This window comes from Bufo bufo, chromosome 4 (assembly GCF_905171765.1).
Source record: "Bufo bufo chromosome 4, aBufBuf1.1, whole genome shotgun sequence".
NCBI classification, from domain to species: domain Eukaryota; kingdom Metazoa; phylum Chordata; class Amphibia; order Anura; family Bufonidae; genus Bufo; species Bufo bufo.
This window is the reverse complement of record NC_053392.1, coordinates 407,878,826-407,904,718: the sequence shown is the minus strand read 5'-3', so window position 1 is coordinate 407,904,718 and position 25,893 is coordinate 407,878,826. Positions and strand designations below refer to the sequence as shown.

At 43.6% G+C, this 25,893-nt stretch overlaps 1 protein-coding gene across 3 annotated transcripts in view; it reads left to right on the top strand.

Moving 5' to 3' along the window:
• Positions 1-25,893, top strand: part of PDE10A (phosphodiesterase 10A) — a 384,127-nt gene that overhangs the window by 193,870 nt on the left and 164,364 nt on the right. For all 3 annotated transcript variants that reach the window (XM_040429292.1, XM_040429293.1, XM_040429294.1), the window contains exon 5: positions 18,864-18,913. In XM_040429292.1, the coding sequence (XP_040285226.1) occupies positions 18,864-18,913 (50 nt within the window). The remainder of the gene's footprint in view (positions 1-18,863; positions 18,914-25,893) is intronic.

Below are 25,893 nucleotides of genomic sequence, written 5' to 3'. Positions count from 1 at the left end.
AGGATCCTTTGCAATACGTTTGTCACAGGCTGTCCTACTGCTGCGGACCCCCAATAATCTGCTGTAACCTGCATGGGTTCAGTTCCCTTGCAGTGCACAGACAGTGTTCTGCACTGTGGCTAAAGGTCCTTTTACACAGACTGATAATCAGGACAATTATGAGGGATAAGCGTTTTTACAAATCATTGTTTCTGTGCAACAGATCATACTGTGTAAACAGCGATCTTCTGCCCTGGAAGAATGATTTTCTATGTGGACTATTGATCCCTGTAGCAACCACTTTTCTCCATACAGCAGAGGTGATTAAACGCAGCCTTAATCTACACGGACTACATGATCAGGCAGTTATTAGGATTATTGCCTGAAACAATGGTACATGTTGAAGGACCTTCATAGATGAGTGTCCTGAATGGAGGAACTCTTCAATCAAGTAACCTCTTCCCTCAATATTGTTACATAGTTAATACAGTTGAAAAAAGACATAAGTCCATCAAGTTCAACCAAGGGATAAGTGGGGACGCGAATCCCAGAAGGAAGTGAGACTCAGATTTGTACACGTTTTCATTAGCATTAATGTTGTTTACTTTTAAGAATTCATCTAAACCCTTTTTAAAACTGTCCACTGTTCCTGCTTTGACCGTGTCCTGAGGAAGTCTCTTCCACAGATTCACAGTAAAGAAGCTTTGACGCTTCCGGAGACTGAACTTTTTCCTCTTCAATAGGAGGTAGTGCCCCCTTGTCTTTTGAGCTAATTTTACATGGAACAGTTTTTCACCGTATTTTTTTTGTATGGCTATATATATATATATATATATATATATATATATATATATATACAGTACAGACCAAAAGTTTGAACACACCTTCTCATTCAAAGAGTTTTCTTTATTTTCATGACTATGAAAATTGTAGATTCACACTGAAGGCATCAAAACTATGAATTAACACATGTGGAATTATATACATAACAAACAAGTGTGAAACAACTGAAAATATGTCATATTCTAGGTTCTTCAAAGTAGCCACCTTTTTGCTTTGATTACTGCTTTGCACACTCTTGGCATTCTCTTGATGAGCTTCAAGAGGTAGTCCCCTGAAATGGTTTTCACTTCACAGGTGTCCCCTGTCAGGTTTAATAAGTGGGATTTCTTGCCCTATAAATGGGGTTGGGACCATCATTGGCGTTGAGGAGAAGTCAGGTGGATACACAGCTGATACTCCTACGGAATAGACTGTTAGAATTTGTATTATGGCAAAAAAAAAAAGCAGCAGTAAAGAAAAACGAGTGGCCATCATTACTTTAAGAAATGAAGGTCAGTCAGTCAGCCGAAAAAATGAAGGAGAGTGACCTGGCCTCCACAGTCACCGGACCTGAACCCAATCGAGATGGCTTGGGGTGAGCTGGACCACAGAGTGAAGGCAAAAGGGCCAACAAGTGCTAAGCATCTCTGAGAACTCCTTCAAGACTGTTGGAAGACTATTTCAGGGAACTACCTCTTGAAGCTCATCAAGAGAATGCCAAGAGTGTGCAAAGCAGTAATCAAAGCAAAAGGTAGCTACTTTGAAGAACCTAGAATATGACATATTTTCAGTTGTTTCACACTTGTTTGTTATGTATACAATTCCACATGTGTTAATTCATAGTTTTGATGCCTTCATAGTCATGAAAATAAAGAAAACTCTTTGAATGAGAAGGTGTGTCCAAACTTTTGGTCTGTACTGTGTATATATATATATATATATATATAATGGTAATAATGACCTCACCTCCCCCCCTCCTTAGACGTCTTTTATTTTAGTCGCTCTCCTCTGTACTTTTTCCAGCTGTAGTGCGTCCTTTCTATGGACTGGTGCCCAGAACTGAACTGCATATTCCAGATGAGGCCGCACCAACGCTTTGTAAAGTGGTAATATTAAATCCCTGCCCCGCGAGTCCATGACTCGTTTAATGCATGACAGTATCCTGGTGGCCTTAGAAGCAGCTGATTGACATTGTATTCTGTTATATAATCTACCATCCACAAGGACACCCAAATCCTTCTCTATAAGTGACTCTCCCAGTGCTACATCACCTAGGACATCACCTAGGACATATGAAGCACAGAGATTATTACTACCAAAATGCATAACTTTACATTTGTCCACATTGAGCCTCATTTGCCAAGTTGATGCCCAATTACTCAGAGTGTTCAAGTCAACTTGTAGTATATGGACATCTTCCAAAGACTGTACAGTTCTACACAGCTTAGTGTCATCTGCAAAAATAGAAATGGTGCTATTAATCTCGTTCTCGATATCATTCAGGCTCGGACTGGCTCACCGGGAAGCCGGAGAAATGCCCGGTGGGCCCCTTGCCTGTCTGCTTATACTACAGCCAGAGCCACCAGCAGGGGCAGGGCAGTTACTATACTTTCAGGCGCCTGGCTGTTATCAGGTGCTGGACTACAGCACTGGCGCACATATCATTTTACTTTGGTGAAAGGGACAGCACAATACTTTGCAGCGCTTGTTCCTTTCTCCAAAGTAAACTTCACCGACCCGACATGAGCAGACAGCTCCCCCCCCCCCCCTCCTCTCTGCAGTGTGATATTCCATCCTGTGTGAGGAGGGGGCGGAGCCGGAGGAGCCGACAGCCGAGGCAGCATCAGGGGTTCATGGAGACGCTGCTCTCTCTGAGTCACTGTGGCTCCAGTATAAAGTTCAGTCCTCTTCTCTGGCCCCACTACTCCACACAGCAGAACTGGGGTAAGTTACTGTGGGAGGGAACTGGGAAGTTAGGAGAGTCCTGAAGCTGCTGCCCCTGCACATCTTGTGTCCCTGTTCCAGCCCCTCACAGACCTTTCCCACCAACTATCTCACCTATACTTTATACAGGGCAATAAGTTATGTCTCCCAGTGTCCCCCTCTTCCCTCTCATCAGTGGCATTTCACACTTTCCCAGCCCCTCACCCCCACATAATATGTAATGTCTCTGGAGCAGTGGCGTACACACAATCATAGAATCAGTCTCATCAGTAGAGAGGACGGTAGCCTAGTAAGCAGGGCTACCGCCTGGGATGTGGCTGGTCACGAGCATTCTATGATTATCTACTGAGGAAGGAACTTGTTTCGGAAACGCGTCTAGTGTGTATAGAGACCAAGGCTGTCGGTGCGGTTTTTTGCAAGAGGAGGACTTTGCTTCAATTTCCAGTTCTTTGAGGATTTTTAAAGTATCCGAAGACGTCCCATACCGCTCTAAAGGTTTGCATTCACTAACTACTCAAAAAGTGGACTACACCTGTGTCACTATTGCCGAAAATCAAGGTAAAACCTTGTTACATCTACTGCTGCTGGCCTGATAGGCTAAGGCAATCACCAGCTCAGCTCAACCAGCTTCCGTTGGTCTGACGGCTTCAGACGCCTGCGTCACTAACCCAGCGATTCATTACCTGGCTGGACACGTGAGACGCTGAGTGAGCTTGTCTGAAATCTTGCTCCGCAAGCGAAAAAGTAAGTGGAGCACTGCCTAACAGTTGCGGCTAAGATCTGTTACAGGTTATGTGAATGCAGAACCTCTCTTGATGAGAATACAGCAAGGACATTTTGTAATCTTTGTTTGAACTTTTGTTTCAATCACTTGGCAAATTGCCATCCATGTCCTGGACATACAAGCGGTTCATTTGAATATCTCTTGCAGCCTCACTCTAGCCATTTGGTCCTATTAGGAGTACTCCAGATATATAGGATTGTGCGTGAGCTCCGCACTTATATACCTATATTTACACATGTATGCATGTATGTATGTTGTATGATGGTACAAGTCATTTAATTTAGTGTATTAATAAAAAAATTTGAATGCAAAAATACTGTGAGCCAGCCTATATTTTCTATTGATTTGATCTCTTTTTTCAGCTGGTAACTGAAAGGCTGAGCTCCAGTAGTTTGCTGGTGGAGCCTTTTCTTATTTGATAATAGTTCTACTTTCACACCTACGTTAGGTGCGGATCCGTCTGGTATCTGCACAGACGGATCCGCACCTATAATGCAAACGCTTGTATCCGTTCAGAACGGATCCGTTTGCATTACTACGAACAAAAAAAACAAGATAATGCAAACGGATCCGTTTTGACTTACACTAAACGTCAATGGGAGACGGATCCGTTTTTAATTGCACCATATTGTGTCAGTGAAAACGGATCCGTCCTCATTGACTTACATTGTAAGACAGGACGGATCCGTTTGGCTCCACATCGCCAGGCGGACACCAAAACGAATCTGCACAGACGGATCCGCACCTATAATGCAAATGCTTGTATCCGTTCAGAACAGATCAGTTTGGCTGCAAGCAGCGTTTCGGTGTCCGCCTCCAGAGTGGAATGGAGGCTGAACGGAGGCACACTGATGCATTCTGAGCGGATCCTTAACCATTCAGAATGCATTGGGGCTGAACTGATCCGTTTTGGGCTGCTTGTGAGATCCCTGAAACAGATCTCACAAGCAGACCCAGAAACGCCAGTGTGAAAGTAGCCTAACTCTGCTATATTTCTGTAGCCTACAACCTCTGACTGCCCAGTTGGGCTGAAACTACTACAGCCAGCATGTTCTGGCAGTAATAGTAAATGGATATTGGTGCAATTCTGAGCTACTAGTCTATGTAATACAATATAATACAATATAATATTATATAGACTAGCAGCTCAGAACTTATATCAGTACTGGAGCGATATAAGAGGAGTGGCGGATATCCGTCACATAGGATGTAATGTCCCTGAAGGTTATATCAGCGTTGGAGCGTTATAAGAGGAGCGGCTGATATCAGTCACATATGATGTAATGTCTCTGGAGGTTACCGTATTTTTCGCCCCATAAGACGCACTCCCCCCCCCCCCCCCCCAAATGGGGGGAAAATGCCCCTGCGAATGCTGACATTTTTACATCGCAGGCTGCGATGTATGAGCGAGCGGGGAGGGACTGGGAGGAGGAGCTGGGGGCCGGCAATTGCGGCAGGGCTGGTGCAGTCACTGTACTCCGGCCCCGCCGCTCCAGTGCTGCAATATTCAAATATAAAATGTCTCATTCAATTAAAAGTGATTAAACATCCCCCCCCCCCACTTTTAATATTACCGTACACCCGAACAGCTTCTGTAGAATGCAGGCCGGGCGGGCGGCAGCATAACTCCCTGATGTCACTTGCCTGCGCCACCTACTTTATGAATCAAGCAGGCGGCGCAGGCACGTGACGTCAGTGAGTGATGCGCTGGCCGCCCGGCCTGCCTGCCTGCGTAGTACAGAAGCTGTTAGGGTATACGGTAATATTAGGAGTGAGGGTGCATGTTTAATCACTTTTAATTGAATGAGACATTTTATATTTGTATACTGCAGCACTGGAGCGGTGGGGGGGGGGGGGATCTGTGGATGACAGTTTTATGGGGGACATCTGTGGATGGCACTGTTAAGGGGTGGTGGGTCTGTGGATGGCACTGTTATGGGGTGGGGGGTCTGTGGATGGCACTGTTATGGGGTGGGGGGGTCTGTGATGGCACATCCATAACAGTGCCATCCACAGATCCCCCATAACAGTGCCATCCACAGATCCCCCATAACAGTTCCATCCACAGATCCCCCATAACAGTGCCATCCACAGATCCCCCCATAAGGCCTCATGCACACGACCGTTGTTGTGTTCCGTTCCGCTAAATGGGGTTCCGTTGTTCCGTTTCCGTTTTGGTTTCTGTGTGTCTTCCTTTATTTTTGGAGGATCACCAGACATGAAGGAAAGTAAAAAAAAATCTAAGTCAAGTTTGCCATGCAAATGACAGGAAAAAAACGGATGCGGACACGTGGATTACAATCTTGTGTGCCTTCGCGTTTTTTCACGGTCCAATTGACTTGAATGGGTCCGCAAACCATTTTCCGTGGAAAAAATAGGACAGGTTATATTTTTTTGACGGACTGGAACCACGAATCACGGACGCGGATGACAAACGGTGCATTAGCCGAGTTTTCAACAAACCCATTGAAAGTCAATGGGTCCGCAGAAAATCACGAAAAACTGAACAACGGACACGGAATAAAACAACAGTCGTGTGCATGAGGCCTAACAGTGCGTCATCCCCAGATCCCCCATAACAGTGCCATCCCCAGATCCCCCCCATAAGTGTCCTTCACAGATCCCCCCATAACAGTCTCCTTCACAGATCCCCAGTAACAGTGCCATCCACAGACCACCATTAGTTCCAAACCCACCAAAAGCACACCTTTTGGTTAAAAATATTTTTTTTCTTATTTTCCTCCCCAAAAACCTAGGTGCGTCTTATGGGCCGGTGCGTCTTATAGGGCGAAAAATACGGTATATCAGTACTAGAGCGTTATAAGAGGAGCGGCTGATATCAGTCACATGTGATGTAATGTCTCTGGAGGTTATATCAGTGCTGGAGCGTTATAAGAGGAGCGACTGATATCAGTCACATATGACTGTGGATAGGTTATCAGTATCTGATTGGTGGGGGTCTGACACCCGGGACTAGGGATCAACTGATATAGATTTTTTTTAGAGCCGATAACCTGTGAACTTTCAGGCCGATAGCCGATAATTTATACCAATATTTTGTGAATTTTCACAAATTCCTACACAAATCTGTTGTTAAATGAAGAGATGCCATTTATATATCTAAGATTAAATATTTATACTTAATATTTTGGTGTTTTTTTTTTAATTTAATAACTATCTCCCCCTTAGGGGCTAGAATCTGGATCCCTTGTCCTATTCACCCTAACCGAGCTCTATAAGGGTGAATAGGACTTCACACTCTCCCTGCTGCCCTGTGCATAGTACACATGTCAGCAGGGAGCGGACTATGGCAGCCAGGGCGTCAGTAGCGTCCTGGCTGCCATGGTAACCGATCAGAGCCCCGCAATTACACTGCTTGGGCTCTGATCAGAAGCTGCCACTGCCACCAATGAAGATAACTTGCCCATTAATTAAAATATAGCGACACCTGACCTCTATGAGAGGTAGCTGCGATCCGCGACAGTTAACCCCTCAGGTGCAGCTATATGATTCACCCAACTCCTATATTTGAATTAATAACTGAGTTAACATCATTGGTGGCGCAATGGCCACAGCCCCTCCCCTCCTCCTCCCCTCTTGCCTCTCACTGGTGGCAGCAGCAGCACGGGGGGGAGGGACTGCTTCCTTCTTCCCTGTGCTGCTGAGGGAACATTGATCGCGTTGATAGCAGCACGATCCATGTTCGCGATTCGTTATCGGCATATCAGCAAGGTTAGATGCTGATACCGATAACTTTGAAAATCCTGAATATCGGCCGATAATATTGGTAAATCCGATAATCGGTCGATCCCTACCTGGGACCACTGCCGATCAGCTGTTTGAGAAGGCATCGGGGCTCCTGTGAGCCCTGTGCCCTTCTCTGTGATTTTTCTGGGCCATGTGATGTCACGTTCATTGATCAAGTGGCCTAGGAGCAGCTCAGCCCCATAGAAGTGAAAGGGGTTGAGCATGATACCAAGCACAGCCGCTATAGAATGTACGGCGCTGAGCTTGGTGAGCTGTGAGGAGGCCGGGGCACTACTGCGATCACTTCAATAAACTTATCCTTTTGAATATGCAGGAAACATTTCCTTCACTTTGGATATTGTTTAGGCTGGGGGACTGGGTGGTTCATCTAGGACATGGAATGTCCACGTGTGACTGCTGTCTAAACTACTGACTGTAAATAACAGATACAGTTATCAACTAAATGAGTTGCTTAAAGGGAGTCTGTCATCACAGTTTCACCTTTTTAACCCTTCCCATAGCTTTCGAGCAGCATTACAGTTGATAAAAACGTTACCTTTATAAGCAATCGTTGACTTATAAATCATCTTAGTAGGATATGCAAATGAGGGCTCGCAAATGCCCAGGCGCGGCGTCAACCTCGTAGGTGCCGAGATCCCGCGCCTGCGCACTGAGTCCATCGGCCGGCGCATGCGCACTGCGAAGTCCATTCCTGGTGCGGCATCACAGTAATTAATGCGCATGTGCCGGTAACGGACTCAGTGCGCAGGCGCGGGATCTCGGCAAAAGAAGAAGTAAGAAGATGGGCGGGCAGAGGGAAAGGATGGACGGGGGGAAGCGACGATAAGGCAGAGCTGCCTGGGCACCTACGAGGTTGACGCCGCCCCTGGGCACTTGCGAGCCCTCATTTGCACATCCTACTAAGATGATTTTTGCCAGTTTTATAAGTCCACGATTGCGTATAAAGGTAACGTTTTTATCAACTGTAATGCTGCTCGAAAGCTATGGGAAAGGTTAAAAAGGTGAAACTGTGATGACAGACTCCCTTTTAAAGAGAAACTATTTGATATAGTGCAGTGCACAATACTGTTCTGTTTAGCATACTGTTACTGTATTGTGTGCTAAAATGCATACATTCATGTGTGTGAGACTGAAAAATGAACAAGTTATATCTCCAGCTCTAGGGTGGGCCCCCAAAATCAATTCCACTGGTGGGCCCTAGGCACCCCAGTCCGACACTGATATCATTAATAAATAAATTAAATAATAAAGGGCCAAGCACTGAACCTTGGGGTACACCACTTATAACCCGGGACCATTCTGAATAGGAATCATTGACCACAACTCTCTGGACACGGTCCTTCAGCCAGTTTTCAATCCAATTACAAACTATACTTTCCAAGCCAATAGACCTTATTTTACCTAATAAACGTCTATGAAGGACAGTATCAAAAGCCTTTGCAAAATCCAGAAACACTACATCCACAGCCGCCCCTCTGTCCAGGCTACTACTCACCTCTTCATAAAAACAAATCAGGTTAGTCTGACAACTTCTGTCCTTGGTAAACCCATGTTGGTTATCACTTATAATATTATTTACAGTCACATACTCCTGTATATAGTCCCTTAAGAGTCCTTCAAACATTTTTCCCACAACAGAAGTTAAAATAATTAGTCTATAATTTCCTGTGCAGGACCTTGATCCTCTTTTTGAATATGGGCACCACGTTTGCCTTGCCCCAGTCACTTGGCACTGTACCAGTACCTAGAGAATCTTTAAAAATTATAAACAGGGGCACAGCAATGACTGAACTGAGCTCTTTAACCACCTCAGCCCCCATAGCTTAAACACCCTTAATGACCAGGCCACTTTTTACACTTCTGCACTACACTACTTTCACCGTTTATTGCTCGGTCATGCAACTTACCACCCAAATGAATTTTACCTCCTTTTCTTCTCACTAATAGAGCTTTCATTTGGTGGTATTTGATTGCTGCTGACATTTTTACTTTTTTTGTTATTAATCGAAATTTAAAGATTTTTTTGCAAAAAAATTACATTTTTCACTTTCAGTTGTAACATTTTGCAAAAAAAACGACATCCATATATAAATTTTTCTCTAAATTTATTGTTCTACATGTCCTTGATAAAAAAAAAATTTTGGGTAAAAAAAAAAAATGGTTTGGGTAAAAGTTATAGCGTTTACAAACTATGGTACAAAAATGTGAATTTCCGCTTTTTGAAGCAGCTCTGACTTTCTGAGCACCTGTCATGTTTCCTGAGGTTCTACAATGGCCAGACAGTACAAACACCCCACAAATGACCCCATTTTGGAAAGAAGACACCCCAAGGTATTCCGTGAGGGGCATGGCGAGTTCCTAGAACTTTTTATTTTTTGTCACAAGTTAGCGGAAAATGATGATTTTTTATATATTTTTTTTCTTACAAAGTCTCATATTCCACTAACTTGTGACAAAAAATAAAAACTTCCATGAACTCACTATGCCCATCACGAAATACCTTGGGGTGGCATTTTAGGGGCCCGAATGCGTGAGAAGTAGTTTGAAATCAAAATGTGTAAAAAATGACCTGTGAAATCCTAAAGGTGCTCTTTGGAATGTGGGCCCCTTTGCCCACCTAGGCTGCAAAAAAGTGTCACACATGTGGTATCGCCGTACTCGGGAGAAGTTGGGCAATGTGTTTTGGGGTGTCTTTTTACATATACTCATGCTGAGTGAGAGAAATATCTCGGCAAAAGACAACTTTTCCCATTTTTTATACAAAGTTGGCATTTGACCAAGATATTTATCTCACCCAGCATGGGTATATGTAAAATGACCCCCCCAAAACACATTGCCTAACTTCTCCTGAGTACGGCGATACCAGATGTGTGACACTTTTTTGCAGCCTAGATGCGCAAAGGGGCCCACATTCCTTTTATGAGGGCATTTTTAGACATTTGGATCCCAGACTTCTTCTCACGCTTTAGGGCCCCTAAAATGCCAGGGCAGTATAAATACCCCACATGTGACCCCATTTTGGAAAGAAGACACCCCAAGGTATTCAATGAGGGGCATGGCGAGTTCATAGAATTTTTTTTTTTTGGCACAAGTTAGCGGAAATTGATTTTTTTTTTTTTTTTTTTATTCTCACAAAGTCTCCCTTTCCGCTAACTTGGGACAAAAATTTCATACTTTCATGGAGTCAATATGCCCCTCATGGAATACCTTGGGGTGTCTTCTTTCCGAAATGGGGTCACATGTGGGGTATTTATACTGCCCTGGCATTTTAGGGGCCCTAAAGCGTGAGAAGAAGTCTGGAATATAAATGTCAAAAAAAATTTACGCATTTGGATTCCGTGAGGGGTATGGTGAGTTCATGTGAGATTTTATTTTTTGACACAAGTTAGTGGAATATGAGACTTTGTAAGAAAAAATAAATACATTTCCGCTAACTTGGGCCAAAAAAATGTCTGAATGGAGCCTTACAGGGGGGTGATCAATGACAGGGGGGTGATCAGGGAGTCTATATGGGGTGATCACCCCCCTGTCATTGATCACCCCCCTGTAAGGCTCCATTCAGATGTCCGTATGTGTTTTGCGGATCCGATCCATGTATCCGTGGATCCGTAAAAAACATACGGACGTCTGAATGGAGCCTTACAGGGGGGTGATCAATGACAGTGGGGTGATCAATGACAGGGGGGTGATCAGGGAGTCTATATGGGGTGATCACCCCACTGTCATTGATCACCCCCCTATAAGGCTCCATTCAGATGTCCGTATGTGTTTTGCGGATCCGATCCATGTATCCGTGGATCCGTAAACAACATACGGACGTCTGAATGGAGCCTTACAGGGGGGTGATCAATGACAGGGGGTGATCAGGGAGTCTATATGGGGTGATCACCCCCCTGTCATTGATCACCCCCCTATAAGGCTCCATTCAGATGTCCGTATGTGTTTTGCGGATCCGATCCATGTATCCGTGGATCCGTAAAAAACATACGGACGTCTGAATGGAGCCTTACAAGGGGGTGATCAATGACAGGGGGGGTGATCAATGACAGGGGGGTGATCAGGGAGTCTATATGGGGTGATCAGGGGTTAATAAGGGGTTAATAAGTGACAAGGGGGGGTGTAGTGTAGTGGTGTTTGGTGCTACTTATTACTGAGCTGCTTGTGTCCTCTGGTGGTCGATCCAAACAAAAGGGACCACCAGAGGACCAGGTAGCAGGTATATTAGACGCTGTTATCAAAACAGCGTCTAAAATACCTGTTAGGGGTTAAAAAAAATCACATCTCCAGCCTGCCAGCAAACGATCGCCGCTGGCAGGCTGGAGATCCACTCGCTTACCTTCCGATCCTGTGAACGCGCGCGCCTGTGTGCGCGCGTTCACAGGAAATATCGCGTCTCGCGAGATGACGCATATATGCGTGACTGTGCGCAGGGCTGCCGCCTCCGGAACGCGATCCTGCGTTAGGTGGTCCGGAGGCGGGTAAGCACTCTTGGGTGTAAACCATCTGGACCTGGAGCCTTGTTCACATTTACCCTATTTAACTTGTCTTGGACCATATCTATAGTTAGCCAAGTAAGTATATCACTGGATGTACTAACAGCCCCAGCACCACAGATATCAGCTCCTTTCTCTTCTTTTGTATATACAGAGCTAAAAAAAACATTTAGTAACTCTGCCTTTTCCTTCTCAGACCTAGGTTTTTTAGCATTTATATATTTAAATAATTTTGGGGATTTGTTTTGCTCTCTTTTGCAACCTGCTGTTCGTTTTGTATTTTTGCTAATTTTATCTCCTTTTTACAGATTTTATTAAGCCCTTTGTAATTTTCAAACACTACAGCTGACCCCTCAGATTTGTATTTTTTAAATGCCCTTTTTTTGTCTTTTATTGCCCTTTTTAGAGTAGCTGTAAGCCATGGGTGGTTTAATTTTAGCTGTTTATACTTGTTACCTAAAGGAATACATTTTTTTGTGCAATTACTCAATGTGGATTTAAAGCTCTCCCATTTATCCTCAGTATTTATTATGTGACAGCAGCTGCACCCAGTCTATGCCCTGAAATGCTGCCCTCAACCCAGGAAAATTAGCCTTTTTGAAATGTAGTGTCTTTGCTTTGCCTGACAGAGTTTAATTTTTATAGTTTAGGGGGAATATAATTATATTGTGGTCACTATTACCTAGTGTTTCTCGAACACTAACATTTCCAACAAGCTCTGCATCATTAGAGATTACCAGATCCTGTCCCATCTCATTGATTACCACAGATAATAAAATATTAGTTAAGACTTTGGCAAGTAGATTTAGGAGAGTTATTTCGGTGCTTGTTCATGAGGATCAATCGGGATTCATGTTGGGTAAAACCACCACGGATAATATTATGAGATATTTCGTGAAAGATACAATAGAATGGCCCTTCCTGTTCAACACAATGAAGAAAATGGGATTTGGGGATGGATTTGTTGCATAGGTAAAACTACTGTGTACGGAAATTTCTGCAAGGCTGATAATAAATGGAGAACACTCAGATGGCATACCAATTGGCAGAGGGGTTAGACAGGGATGCCCCCTCTCTCCCCTGCTTTTTGCTATAGCTATCGAACCGCTTGCAGATATGATTAGACAGGACCCGAAAATTGTGGGGTTTAGATATCATACCCATGAAGAAAACATTGCTTTATATGCGGACGACATCATGTTATTTGTGGGCTCACATGGGTCACTGGAAAGGATATTTCAGCAATACTATAAACTGGTCTAAATCGGCATGTATCCCGATTGATCCTCTGAACGGCTTTAGACTGGGGCAGTTGGAAATTAGGACGATGAACGAACCCGTTAAATATTTGGGAATTCAGATCACCACAGATCCCAATGACTATGTTAGATTAAATGTTACCCCGGAAATCAAGAAGAAAATAGAGGTATGGAAAAGGCTGCATATGTCGATGGCAGGTTGGATCTCACTGGTTAAGATGTGCGTACTACCCGCTCTGAACTATATTTTGTGGAATACACCAGTAATAATCCCCAAAAAACATTTCAAAATAATAGCTAGCCTAATGACCGATTTAATATGGCGAGGAAAAAGAACAAAGATAAAGGCACAGATATTGAATATTCAGGAGAGGGAGGGCGGACTATCCATACCAGACTTGGAACTCTATTTTAAGGCAGGGATTATAAAAAATATGATAATATGGAGCAATAAGCAAAGCTACAAAAATGTAATAGCAGGTACAAATAAAAGATTGGAGAAATGCAACATTTTTCAAGTTATGGAAACTGGTGTTTTGGCTCACCATGGAGGTAAACATAGACCCTTGATCCTGCTGATGGCCAAGAGTTGGGAGATGGTAAAAGAACTATGGCTCCAATCTGGGCCCCACGCAGACACCATACTGTGGGACAATATTAGTCTCATGGAACTAGAGTCACTTGATCAAAAGATCTGGTGGAAACATGGAATATACAAACTGGGACAGGTATGGGAGGAGGGGGATGTGGTACCCTACGGAGAGTTGGAAAGGAAGTACCAACTGAAGTATATAGGTTTGAGGTTTTATTACTTACAACTACAACATGCATTGTATAAGATGATAGGGAAAGGCACACAAATAGCTACTTTGCCACAGCCCCTGGAGAAAATTACTGAGTTAAGACCAGGCAAGAAACTGATCTCAAAAATATACCAACGGTTGTCGCACCAAAAGAATAATAATAGAGCAGTTGATACTTTGATACATAAATGGCAGGGTACTTTGGAACCTGTCCGGGAAGACTTTTGGGATTCAGCTATACAGGCAAAGATTAAGGTTTTGAGGAATTTCTCGCATAGGATAATTCAATTTAATATATTGTATCGTCTTTACTATTCTCCAAAAAAACGAATGAAGTATTATAATACCAAAGTCTTTACTTGCCAAAAGTGCGGAGAGATAGGGGCAGACGATATACATATATTATGGACATGCATAAAAATCCAAAACTACTGGTCACAGATAATTGAAAAAATTGAGGAATACCATCAGGTTATAGTGCCCAGGCATTTTGAGGAATGTATCTTGGTGGTGCTGGATGGGGTGGCGGGTCCTCAATATAGGGAAATCGTAACCAAACTATTGTTCCATGCCAGGAAATGCATAGTTGGGCACTGGGGGGGCAATGAGGCCCCTACAGTTAAAGAATGGGAGAACCATACAAGGATGTCATTAGCTAGTGAGGAGTTTTGCCTGACTGGGTTGAAGAAAAAACATAGATTTTCTAGGATGTGGCAGAGGTGGCTAAATAAATAAAAACTGAGGGCTGGTGGGGGAGATAGACAATGGAGGGAGGATGGCAATACTATTTAGTTATTTATTTTTTAATCTCTTTTTTTCTTTTGGTGGCAACCGACATATAGTGGGTGGGGAGGTAGGGAAATAATTATAATGTAATTACTATGTAACTATGTAAGAAAAAGATGTAATGTGGAAAACTTTGTATGAATTGGAAAGTTGTAATAAAGATTTATAAAAAAAAAAAAAAAAAGATTACCAGATCCAACAGAGCATTGACCCTAGTGGAAGCTTCTACAAACTGTCCATAAAGTGGTCCTGCAGCAAGTTGAGGAATTTTCTTCCCTTTTGTGGTTGAGGCAGAATCATGACCCCAGTCAATGTCTGGGAAGTTAAAATCTCCCATTATGACCACTTTACCAGCCTGTGCCGCACACTCTATTTACAAACCGGATTCCAAAAAAGTTGGGACACTAAACAAATTGTGAATAAAAACTGAATGCTGAAGTTCTTTTTGGAAATCTGGGACGCCATGTCATCCGAACCAAAGAGGACAAGGACAACCCAAGTTGTTATCAACTCTCAGTTCAGAAGCCTGCATCTCTGATGGTATGGGGTTGCATGAGTGCGTGTGGCATGGGCAGCTTGCATGTCTGGAAAGGCACCATCAATGCAGAAAAATATATTCAGGTTCTAGAACAACATATGCTCCCATCCAGACGTCATCTCTTTCAGGGAAGACCCTGCATTTTTCAGCAAGATAATGCCAGACCACATTCTGCATCAATCACAACATCATGGCTGCGTAGGAGAAAGATCCGGGTACTGAAATGGCCAGTCTGCAGTCCAGATCTTTCACCTATAGAGAACATTTGGCGCATCATAAAGAGGAAGGTGCAACAAAGAAGGCCCAAGACGATTGAACAGTTAGAGGCCTGTATTAGACAAGAATGGGAGAGCATTCCTATTTCTAAACTTGAGAAACTGGTCTCCTCGGTCCCCAGACGTCTGTTGAGTGTTGTAAGAAGAAGGGGAGATGCCACACAGTGGTGAAAATGGCCTTGTCCCAACTTTTTGGGGATTTGTTGACACCATGAAATTCTGATTCAACATATTTATCCCTTAAAATGGTACATTTTCTCAGTTTAAACTTTTGTTCCGTGATTTATGTTCTATTCTGAATAAAATATTAGAAGTTGGCACCTCCACATCATTGCATTCCGTTTTTATTCACGATTTGTATAGTGTCCCAACTTTTTTGGAATCCGGTTTGTAGTTATACAGTTGCGTTTCTACCTCTTCTGTGATGTTAGGGGGTCTATAGATTACTCCAAGTATTATTATTTCAGTGTTTTTATCTTTTTGAACTTCCACCCATAAGGTTTCCACATCCTCACACACAATTGCCTTTTTCAAACTTGTCTTCAGGTCACTCCTCACATACCAGCACACGCCACCACATTTTTTATTGACCCCGTTCTTTCCTAAATAGTGTAAAACCCTTAATATTTACAGCCCAGTCATGCGACGAATCCAACCATGTCTCAGACACACCAACTACATCTATGTGTTCTTCTAGTACCATAGCCTCCAGCTCCCCCATTTTGCTAGCTAGACTTCTGGCATTTGTGAAAATACATTTTAAATTATGATTACCTGTAAAATGAATATCCGGGATTTTTGGGTTACCTTGGTTGATGTTTGTATGTAACAGGTTCTTGTTACCAGCAGTTCTATTTTTCATAAATGTATAGTTATACCCAGTCTTCTCTCTACTTTCCTCGCAAACCCCAGCCCCCACTAAATCCCCACTGTCCCCTTCTATATCCCACTCTCTATCTACACTATCTACCCCCTTATTATTATGACCCTCCCACCAGATCCTAGTTTAAAAGCTCCTCCAGCCGTCTCACCATTTTTTCACCCAGGGCAGTTGCACCCTCCCCATTAAGGTGCAGCCCGTCCCTATTGTAGAGCCTGTAACCGACAGAGAAGTCGTCCTAGTTCTCCATGAATCCAAACCCTTCCTTCCTGCACCAGCTTCTGAGCCACTTATTAAGCTACCTAAGCTCCCGTTGTCTTTCTGGTGATGCTCGTGGCACTGGTAGTATTTCAGAAAACCCTACCTTGGAGGTCCTGGACTTGAGCTTCTCTCCTAGTTCCCTAAAATCATTTTTAAGGACCTTACATCTCCCCCTGACTTTGTCATAGGTGCCAATGTGTACCATGACCGCCGGGTCTTCCCCAGCAATCTGTCAATCCGATCCGCGATATGCTGAACCTGAGCACCTGGCGGACAACACATTGTTCGGCATTTATGGTCTCAGCGACAGATGATCCTGTCTGTCCTCCTAATAATGGAGTCCCCTACCACCAGCATCTGTCTAACCTTTGCTGCACTCCTTTTCCCATCCTTCCTGAAGCGGTTATCCTCCTGGTTGCTAGGAGAAATGCCCTGCTGCAGTGTTGCTGGCCCTGGGCTTTCATCCCTAATATCAACCAAACAGGCATATTTACTAGGGCGTTCCAGCGGAGGACTAGCCTCCCTGGCTTTTTTCCCTCTACCTCTTCTTCCTACATTAACCCAACTGCTGACCTGATAGTCCTGATCTTGCCCTCCTCCCACCTCCATTTCACTGACCCCAGTCAGTGCCTGCACAGTTAAGTCTAAGCCTCTCTTCAGGTCTGCAATGCCCCTAAGTTTTTAAAGGTGCTTATTTAGATCCAAGATCTGGGCTTCAAAATATGCAACATGATTGCATCTAGTGCAAATGTGTTCACCCTCGAATGGTTCTTCAAGGCACGCATACATTGTACAGTACACACACACTTAGTAACATTTTTCAAGGAGCACATGTTTAGATAGGGATGAGCGGTAAGGATGGAAAACAGTAAAAATTAGTTAGAATTAGACCCTGTCTGCTGTAGTTGGTGGACTAGCTAGAATTAAACCAACAACACACAAGGTAAATCTATCAAACCTTAGTTTCTTGCTCCTTGTCTTAAACTTCGGTTCTTTAACTCCACTTATTTAGCAGCCACTTAGTACAGCAAGCATCAGGTAGAGCAAGCTCTGGAAGAGTTCAGTGGTGTAATTAATAGTACTTGGAAGCACAAGCCACTCCCCAAAGTGCAAGTACTTAACTCTCAGGGACCTCCGCTTCAAACCTCACTCAGCCTGCAATCACTCCCACAAAATCACACTCAGCACCAGAACTCTGGTTCTTTAACTCCACTTATTCAACAGCCACTTAGTACAGCAAGCTTTTAGCCTGAAATAATTCCCATATTATGTTGTGCATGATTGGGTGAGCTTATCTGTGCAATCATCAGTGGGAGTGGGGCTGTCACGAGACCAGCTTTTTAAAAAAAAAAAAAAAAAAACTAGAATTTTGCAAGGCTGTGTGTATTCATATCATTTGCACATGTTGATAAAGAATACATTCTTAAAGGGTTTCTACCACCAGAAATTCTAGTGGTAGCGCTAATGTCAGCACTACATAACAGTATGTTTCTAACATTTGTCCCTGCAGTCGTTTTGGTAAAAAAAAGCACTTTTATAATATGCTAATGAGCCTCTAGGTGTGGGCGTAAAATCAGCACCTAGAGGCTCTGTCCACTCATCCTTTATCCGGCCCAGGTCCCCTGTTCTGCCCGCCCTGCTCCTCTTGATTGATGCCACGGTCCACCGCATCGTTGCCGAAATCCCGCGGCTGCGCCGTTCACTTCTGTCTTCGGCGCAGGCGCAGTGAGTGAAGGGCCGGTCTCCTGATGCCGGCTTCCTCACTGTGACATAGTCGGCGCAGGCGCAGTGAGGAATCCGGCACCAGGAGCGCATCATTCACTCACGGCGCCTGCGCCGAATACAGAAGTGAACGGCGCAGACGCGGGATTTCGTCTGCGATGCAGGGAACAGTGACATCAATCAAGAGGAGCGGGGCGGGCAGAACAGGGGACCTGGGCGGGATAAAGCGTGAGTAGACGGAGCCTCTAGGTGCTGATTTTACGCCCACATAGCACCCAGAGGCTCATTAGCATATTATAAAAGTGCTTATTTTACAAAAATGGCTGCAGGGACAAATGTTAGAAACATACTGTTATGTAGTGCTGACATTAGCTCATCGCTATATCAGTCAGCTACATAACAGTATTTCTGGTGGTAGAAACCCTTTAATTGTTTCAGGGCCTGAAAGTTTTCAGAATAAAATGGACATTGAATTACAAAATAACACAAATGACAAAGACTGCATCCAAATGTTGTTTTTTAATTCATTTCACCTTTCTCTCTTACCAGCAACAAAAGCTGATGGATTTGCACTATATTTCCTTGGAGAATGCAATAATGTAAGTCTTAATTCTATATATGTAAATATACACACACAGTAGACATCCTATGCCTGCACATCTTTTTAAGCCAGTTACTGTTTTTTTGGGGGTTTATTGTATAGTTGATCAAATCCATGAATGAATAAAATAAAATAAAAATTGCCAATTCAGAATCTGTTTGCAAATATACCTGTTCAATAATTTCCACTTCATGAACCTTCCATGCAAAGGATCTTGATTTGTTCTCAATTTTGTTCCTATTTTATCCTTTGACTTGTTCATTGGGGCATATATTCTACTGCTTCAAGGAGATGTCAGTATTTTTTACCTCTAGAAAACACTTTGTGTAGCAACTCACTTAATAATCCTGCCTAGTGTGCCTATGCTTTAGGGCTCATTAAGACGGCCGTACGCTATCCTCAAAAATGCGGATCCGTTTTTTTGCGGATAAGATGCTGACCCATTCACTTCTATGGGGCCCTTTTCTATTCCACGGTTCCGCAAAACAAATGAAACATGTCCTATACTTGTCCGTGAAAATTAGGACATGGCCCCATTGAAGTCTATGGGTCCGCAAAAATTCTGAATGCTATCCGTTTTTTTGTGGATCCGCAAAAAAACGGATAGCATTCAGTATTTTTGCGGACAGCATACGGCGTCTGAATGAGCCCTTACACTAATGTAGCACAGTCCTCACCCACTCTGCCATTTTTATCTGCCCTTTATTTTTTGCTCCCGTGGCTGTCCCGCTCTTCCATCAATCACTGAGTGGGATTTGCTGGGGATGTTAATTGTGCAGGACTCCTAAATTTGGTGATGGAATAGAAGGGGCTCGTAAAGACTTCAGATTTGCACCAATTGTTGCAGGGGATAGCCAGTGAGTAGCCAACCAGAATTTACATTTTGTGTTTTCAACTGTACATTCCCTTTAAGTGGTAGACATTCCCTTTAAGCAGTGGAACATATATTATTGGGGTTTGTTAAACGTGGTGACAGGCGATATTCTGTTAACACATTAAATAGCGTAATGAGTTTTTATGATAAATGTGTGGTTTTCCACGGCATTAAAACTGGAGGAGATAGTACAGGGGGACTCCTCCCCTTCACTGTATGATAACTAATACACAGGTCACTGAGCATGCCCACTTCAGCATGGAGCTCAAAAGCTCTGACAGGTTTTCTACTGCTATTCATAGCTTGTATCAGCATCACAGGCAAGATAGGTCCCTCAATCTTGTTCCCAAAAAATATTTAATCCCTTCCCTGATGGCATGGCTTCTAGCTCAGTGACCACCATAGCCTTCTGGGATTGACTTTTTTTTTTTGCTTGGCAGACACCCACCGGTAGTCTGTGATTGGAGTTGACGATAGCCAGTTGACACCAGGCCATCTGAGTGCTCATTTAGAGGATAGGGGTTCTCCCTCTGGAGACCGTACCCACCCCCCCCCCCCCCCCCTTTTTCCCTGTGATGAGACTGTGGCAACTGTTCAGTTTCTATGGGGGCCTGGAATGTCCTGAAGGCTTCCCAGGCCTGCCATAGTACTCTATTGCAGTCTCCTCAAGGGACTAAAAGTACAAAAAAGATAATTTTTAAAGATAATTTAAACATCAGTGGAATCAAAGCATTCGAAAATGCCCAAACTATTAAAATATGAATGTATTTATCTTGTACATTGAATGCCGTAATGGAAAAAAAAATCTAAATGCCATTTTGTGGTTTCTTTACCTCCCCAAAAATGTAATAAAAAGTAATTAATAAATCACTCAATAAAAACTAATATAATGTTTCCATCTTTCAGTGATGGCATATTAAAAGGTTCCATTAGGAAATACAACATATCCTGTGAAAAAAGAGCCCCTTAGTAATGGCTTACCTCCAGCACTCCAGCTGTATTGAAACTACAACTCCCAGCATGCTTTACTCATTTCTGTGGAGTTCTGAGAATAGCCAAGCAAGTGTGTATCTTGGGAGTTGTAATTTTACGACAGCTGGAGTGCCGGAGGTTAGCCATCACAGGCCTAAAATGGCTGCATTAGGAAGGGGGTTTATCAGAAAATGATTTTGTTTCTGTGAAGAATTGGTTAGTACAGATAATATCAGAAGTACATACACTCTAGATATCATTCTATGAGCTCATGCAAACTTCAGTTGTGAGATGGGGAGATGCACTCCTTATTTTTGCGGTGCGGACAGTCGGATGCGGATCGCAGACCCCATTCAAGTGAATGGGTCCGCGATCCGCATGCGGTGGCCCCATGGTCGGTGCCCGTGCATTGCGGATCGCAATTTGCGCTCCGACTCACGGGCCCGTTTGTGTGCATGAGGCCTACCTCTGACAATTCCCCTATATAGCTAAAGCAATCAACATGACAAGATTTTTATAACAGTGGGACAGGTATGCAAAGACTGGAGTTACGTACATTACATGTATCACCAGTTTTGTTCTTGCCTAGACTGGGAGCTGATATGATATTTAAGTCACTCACTTTTTTCACACGATTACCGGTAAATATTTTTTTTCTGCCTTTTGGCACCATCTAGTGGGCTGAAGTACGTTATACAGTTTATTGTACGAGTCTGAATAAAATTACACATGGGTATAGTGCCACAAGAAGCGTATAGTATTTGGGTGTCTGGACTTGCAGTGTGAAGGTCAAGACCCATGAATTTCCTTTATACTAAACAAACTGTAGACTGAGTCTTGAGGTAGTAGGAAAACTGACAATCTCAAGTGAGCCAGTGTTTGAGCAGTAGATACATACAAGTTATACTTTAATTGAACGTGACAAAAGCTCTGATAGACTGTAGAAATCTCCCTAATCTTGCACGTCGGCGACTGACAACTTTTGTAAAATACATAAATTTATATAAAGAGAGATTATTATTTTATTTTTTTAAGGATACCCCTTTATTGGAATGTGTAGTTGACTATGCTTTCCAAGCCACCGGCCATATTTGTATAATCTTGAACTATTAACATTTGTTTGGCGCATTAGGGCTAGACAGATTGTCCTAAAAATAAAATCTCGATTATTTTAACCTCATGGATGGTTCTCAATTTTGAATGGGTTCCTTAGAATAGGTCATAAATATTAAAATCCCAGAAAACCCCTTCCATAGGCGTTCAGGTCCATGCCGCAGCATGGGCAAGGAGCCCTTACGGTCGTGTGATGGATCCTTATATAGAGATCTAGATATAGAGATAAGAGACCACTGATTAAAAAAAAAAACATGTTTATAACAAAAAACTGAAATAGCAGTGATCCCAAATGTCGATATTGTGCTGCTACTGGTGCTATAATCTCACTGCGCTACTATATTACTGCCACTTTAAGTACAAGTAATTTAGCAGCACAAAAAATACTACGGTACTAGTAACAGCCGAGGACTAGGGGCTCGGTTGGGTTAATACACACCGCAGCCATGCATAGCAAAGGGATACATTAGTGTCAGCTACACTATATTGGATTTACACTGGATGATCCAGTTTAATTTAATGTATCTACAGTAACTCACAGTAACTGTACTTTCCCACGGTTATACCTGGCTGCTGTGCATTCACCCCACCCAGGGTCCTATTAACCTCAGCCAACCAGTTTCTTATTAACCTCAGGTTCCCAGCCCAATATTCACTACTGTCCAGTGTCCACCAGTTATTCTGATTACCATGCCAGGCAGTTAAAGATGGTGAAGATACATCCCCCTCCACAACATCTCACACTGGCATGACCCCCAATTATACCATCTGACTGCAGCCTCCTTAGTAACAACAAGCTCCTTGCCTGCCGCCAGTGTCGCCTACCATTTGCTGCAGGTAAGGACCTTTTTGTTGTCAGTGTCGGGCACCACAGCGCTCCTCAGTGCAGGGCATGTCTCATGTGTAGCCATACGAATGAGACTCTTCACCAAGGATAAAATTGCTTATACAGGTGTCTGACATGTTCTTGAGACATTTGACCAGTAACATAGAAGTAGAGTTGCATAACCGTATACTATTATTTATTTTTAACACCAATGGAAAAATATATGTTTCTGTTTGTTTGAGGGAACTGTGCAGAACCTAAAGTGTCCATATTGGCAGAAGGCCGGACCAGCACAAATAGGCTGGGTGTGCAAATCTTTAGGCGTGATCATATAGCTGCTAGATAGTTCCACTGCAAATTTTCAATGGTAGGTGGGGAATTTTCCGTAGGCAGGTTGTAACGGGCTGCCGAAGGCGCACTTGGTCTCCCATCAGCCTCAGACCTGCTGCTTAGCTTCGGGAGCGAGGATCTGTGTTTGACCTTGTTCCCAGGGCAGCTTTGCTAGCTGGGAGGCTCCCTGCTCCTAGGTCTGCCTTGAGTGCCGAGCTGATCACTCGGTGCTCGACTGGTCGGTCTGTCGGTCATGTGATGCTGGCCACGTCACATGACCCTCACTCCCCACTATAAATACAGGCAGCCTGCTGGCCACAGGTTGCCTGTTAATTTTAGGTATCTGGTGATTGTTTTGTTCCTGCATACTTACCTGATCGTGTGTTCCCTGACGATTCTCTGCCTGCTCCTCCTGTACTGCGCATCTCTCCTGGTATCCTGACCCCGGCTTCCACCTGACGATTCTTTGCGGACTCCTGTTTTACTTCGTTTCTCTCCTGGTATTTGACCTCGGCTTTTCCTGACTATTCTCTGCTCATTCCTTAGTACTGCGTAGCTCTCTAGGTATTGACCCGGTCCGTTCACGTTCCGTTATTTGTCTTGACTGTCTTCCCAGCACGTATCCTAAGTTAGGGACTGCCGTCTAGTTGTCCCCTGTCATTAGGACTTGCGAGGCAAGCAGGCAGGGCCAGGGGTGAGGGTGGAGCGCAGTGGTCACTATCCTCCCCCTTATGTGTAGTGTACGTTACCGTCACACAGGTCTAATGCACAGCCAAGCAAGATATTGCACTGGTAGAACTCTGCCTCATAAATTCTGTGGATTTGAGATCCGCACCGCAGGTTAAATCCGCAGAGATTACAGTAACAGCGAGCAGGATGAGATTGTAAAAAAAAAAAAATGCTAAAAGTTCTCTGTAGATAAGTTGACATAAGGTGCAGAGAGTGAAGTCTGAGGCAAATCTTCAGCATTTCCACATTTAAATTTGCTGCAAAATTGGCCAGATACAATGTGGATTTTCTATTGCAGAAAATATGTAGCGGACCACCAGGTGTGGGCATATCCTTGGTGGCAAGAGGGAAGTGGCAGCCTGTGCCACGCAATCTGTCAGTGTGACAATATGCAAAATGATGAGAAAAAACTGTCAGAGAATTTTTTATAGGTCTGAGTGAGGTAATGTACGTTTACAGTGTGGACTTGTATCTGGATTTTGACTCAGTATTATATACTGCACATACCACTACACCAGGCAGCTACGGCTGGAAAGCAGCCCCGAGGTCACAAAAGACATGGCGTGGGACACACACAAGAGGAAGTCAGAGCAAACAGTAAGACTTGTCACTGGCCTGCGCAACTAATATCCTGACATCTGTGTCATACGTCAGCGGCCCTGGAAGGTCTATTACAGTATCAGGAAGGAACTGAAGAGAGTAACCAAGAATTTTCCCTGCAGATTCTCTTTTCTCTAATCAGTTATGATTAGTGTTGAGCAAATCAAAGCTAACGAAGTAGACTTTGATCCGAATTTCTGGAAAAATTTGATTTGTTGCGAAGCAGAATTCCATCATGCTTCGTGGTAACTAATTGATTTTCCCTGAAATGGCGGTAAAATAAAAAAATACATACTCATGCATTTGAGCGCGAAGAGGCTGCTCAAAATATAGTGTGCGGTGACGTATGTATCATGCTGGATCTTCAAGCAAGATGGCCTCTTTGCACTCAAATGGATGAGGCAAGTACAATTTTTTTTTTTTTTTTAATAAGGTCAACCCCTCAAATGCTTTAAAAGGTTTCTGTCACCCCATTAAACCGTTTTTTTTTTTTTCTTTAATAATAATCCCTATAGTGCGATCTCATGATACATAATCAAATTAATAATTTTGGTTCAGTAGATTTTGCTAAAAAACGATTTTTAAAATATGCTAATTACCTTGCTACCAGCAAGTAGGGCGGCTACTTGCTGGTAGCAGCCGCATCCTCCGATGGTAATGACGCCCCCTCGGCATGCTGATTGACAGGGCCAGGGAAGGTAATCCTTCTCTGCTGGCGCTGTTAGAATTTGAAATCTCGCGCCTGCGCCGTACCTGGCTTCAATCGGCACAGGCGCACTGAGAGGCAGCCGCTCTGCTCGACCGCTCCATCCTCAATGCGCCTGCGTCGATGACGTCATCGCATACACCCGGAAGAGAAGACGCCGGCGTCTTCTCTTCCGGGTGTATGCGATGACGTCATCGACGCAGGCGCATTGAGGATGGAGCGGTCGAGCAGAGCGGCCGCCTCTCAGTGCGCCTGCGCCGATTGAAGCCAGGTACGGCGCAGGCGCGAGATTTCAAATTCTAACAGCGCCAGCAGAGAAGGATTACCTTCCCTGGCCCTGTCAATCAGCATGCCGAGGGGGCGTCATTACCATCGGAGGATGCGGCTGCTACCAGCAAGTAGCCGCCCTACTTGCTGGTAGCAAGGTAATTAGCATATTTTAAAAATCGTTTTTTAGCAAAATCTACTGAACCAAAATTATTAATTTGATTATGTATCATGAGATCGCACTATAGGGATTATTATTAAAGAAAAAAAAAAAAACGGTTTAATGGGGTGACAGAAACCCTTTAATATTGATCTCAGATGGCACGATTGGCGCAATCGCCAGTCCCTGTCTTTGTACCCGCTACTTACAAAAAGAATGTGCTTTGTGACAAAGTAATTGGTCATGAAGCCAAATATTCTGTAAAAGTTGGTGAAGGAGCTGAATCGTATTTTTAAGAACTTCACTTATCTCTAGTGATGAGGCACTATACACACTGTTGTACACACCCATATTCACTTTTGGAGCTAACTGGGTTGGGATGCTGGATGTGAACTTGTTTT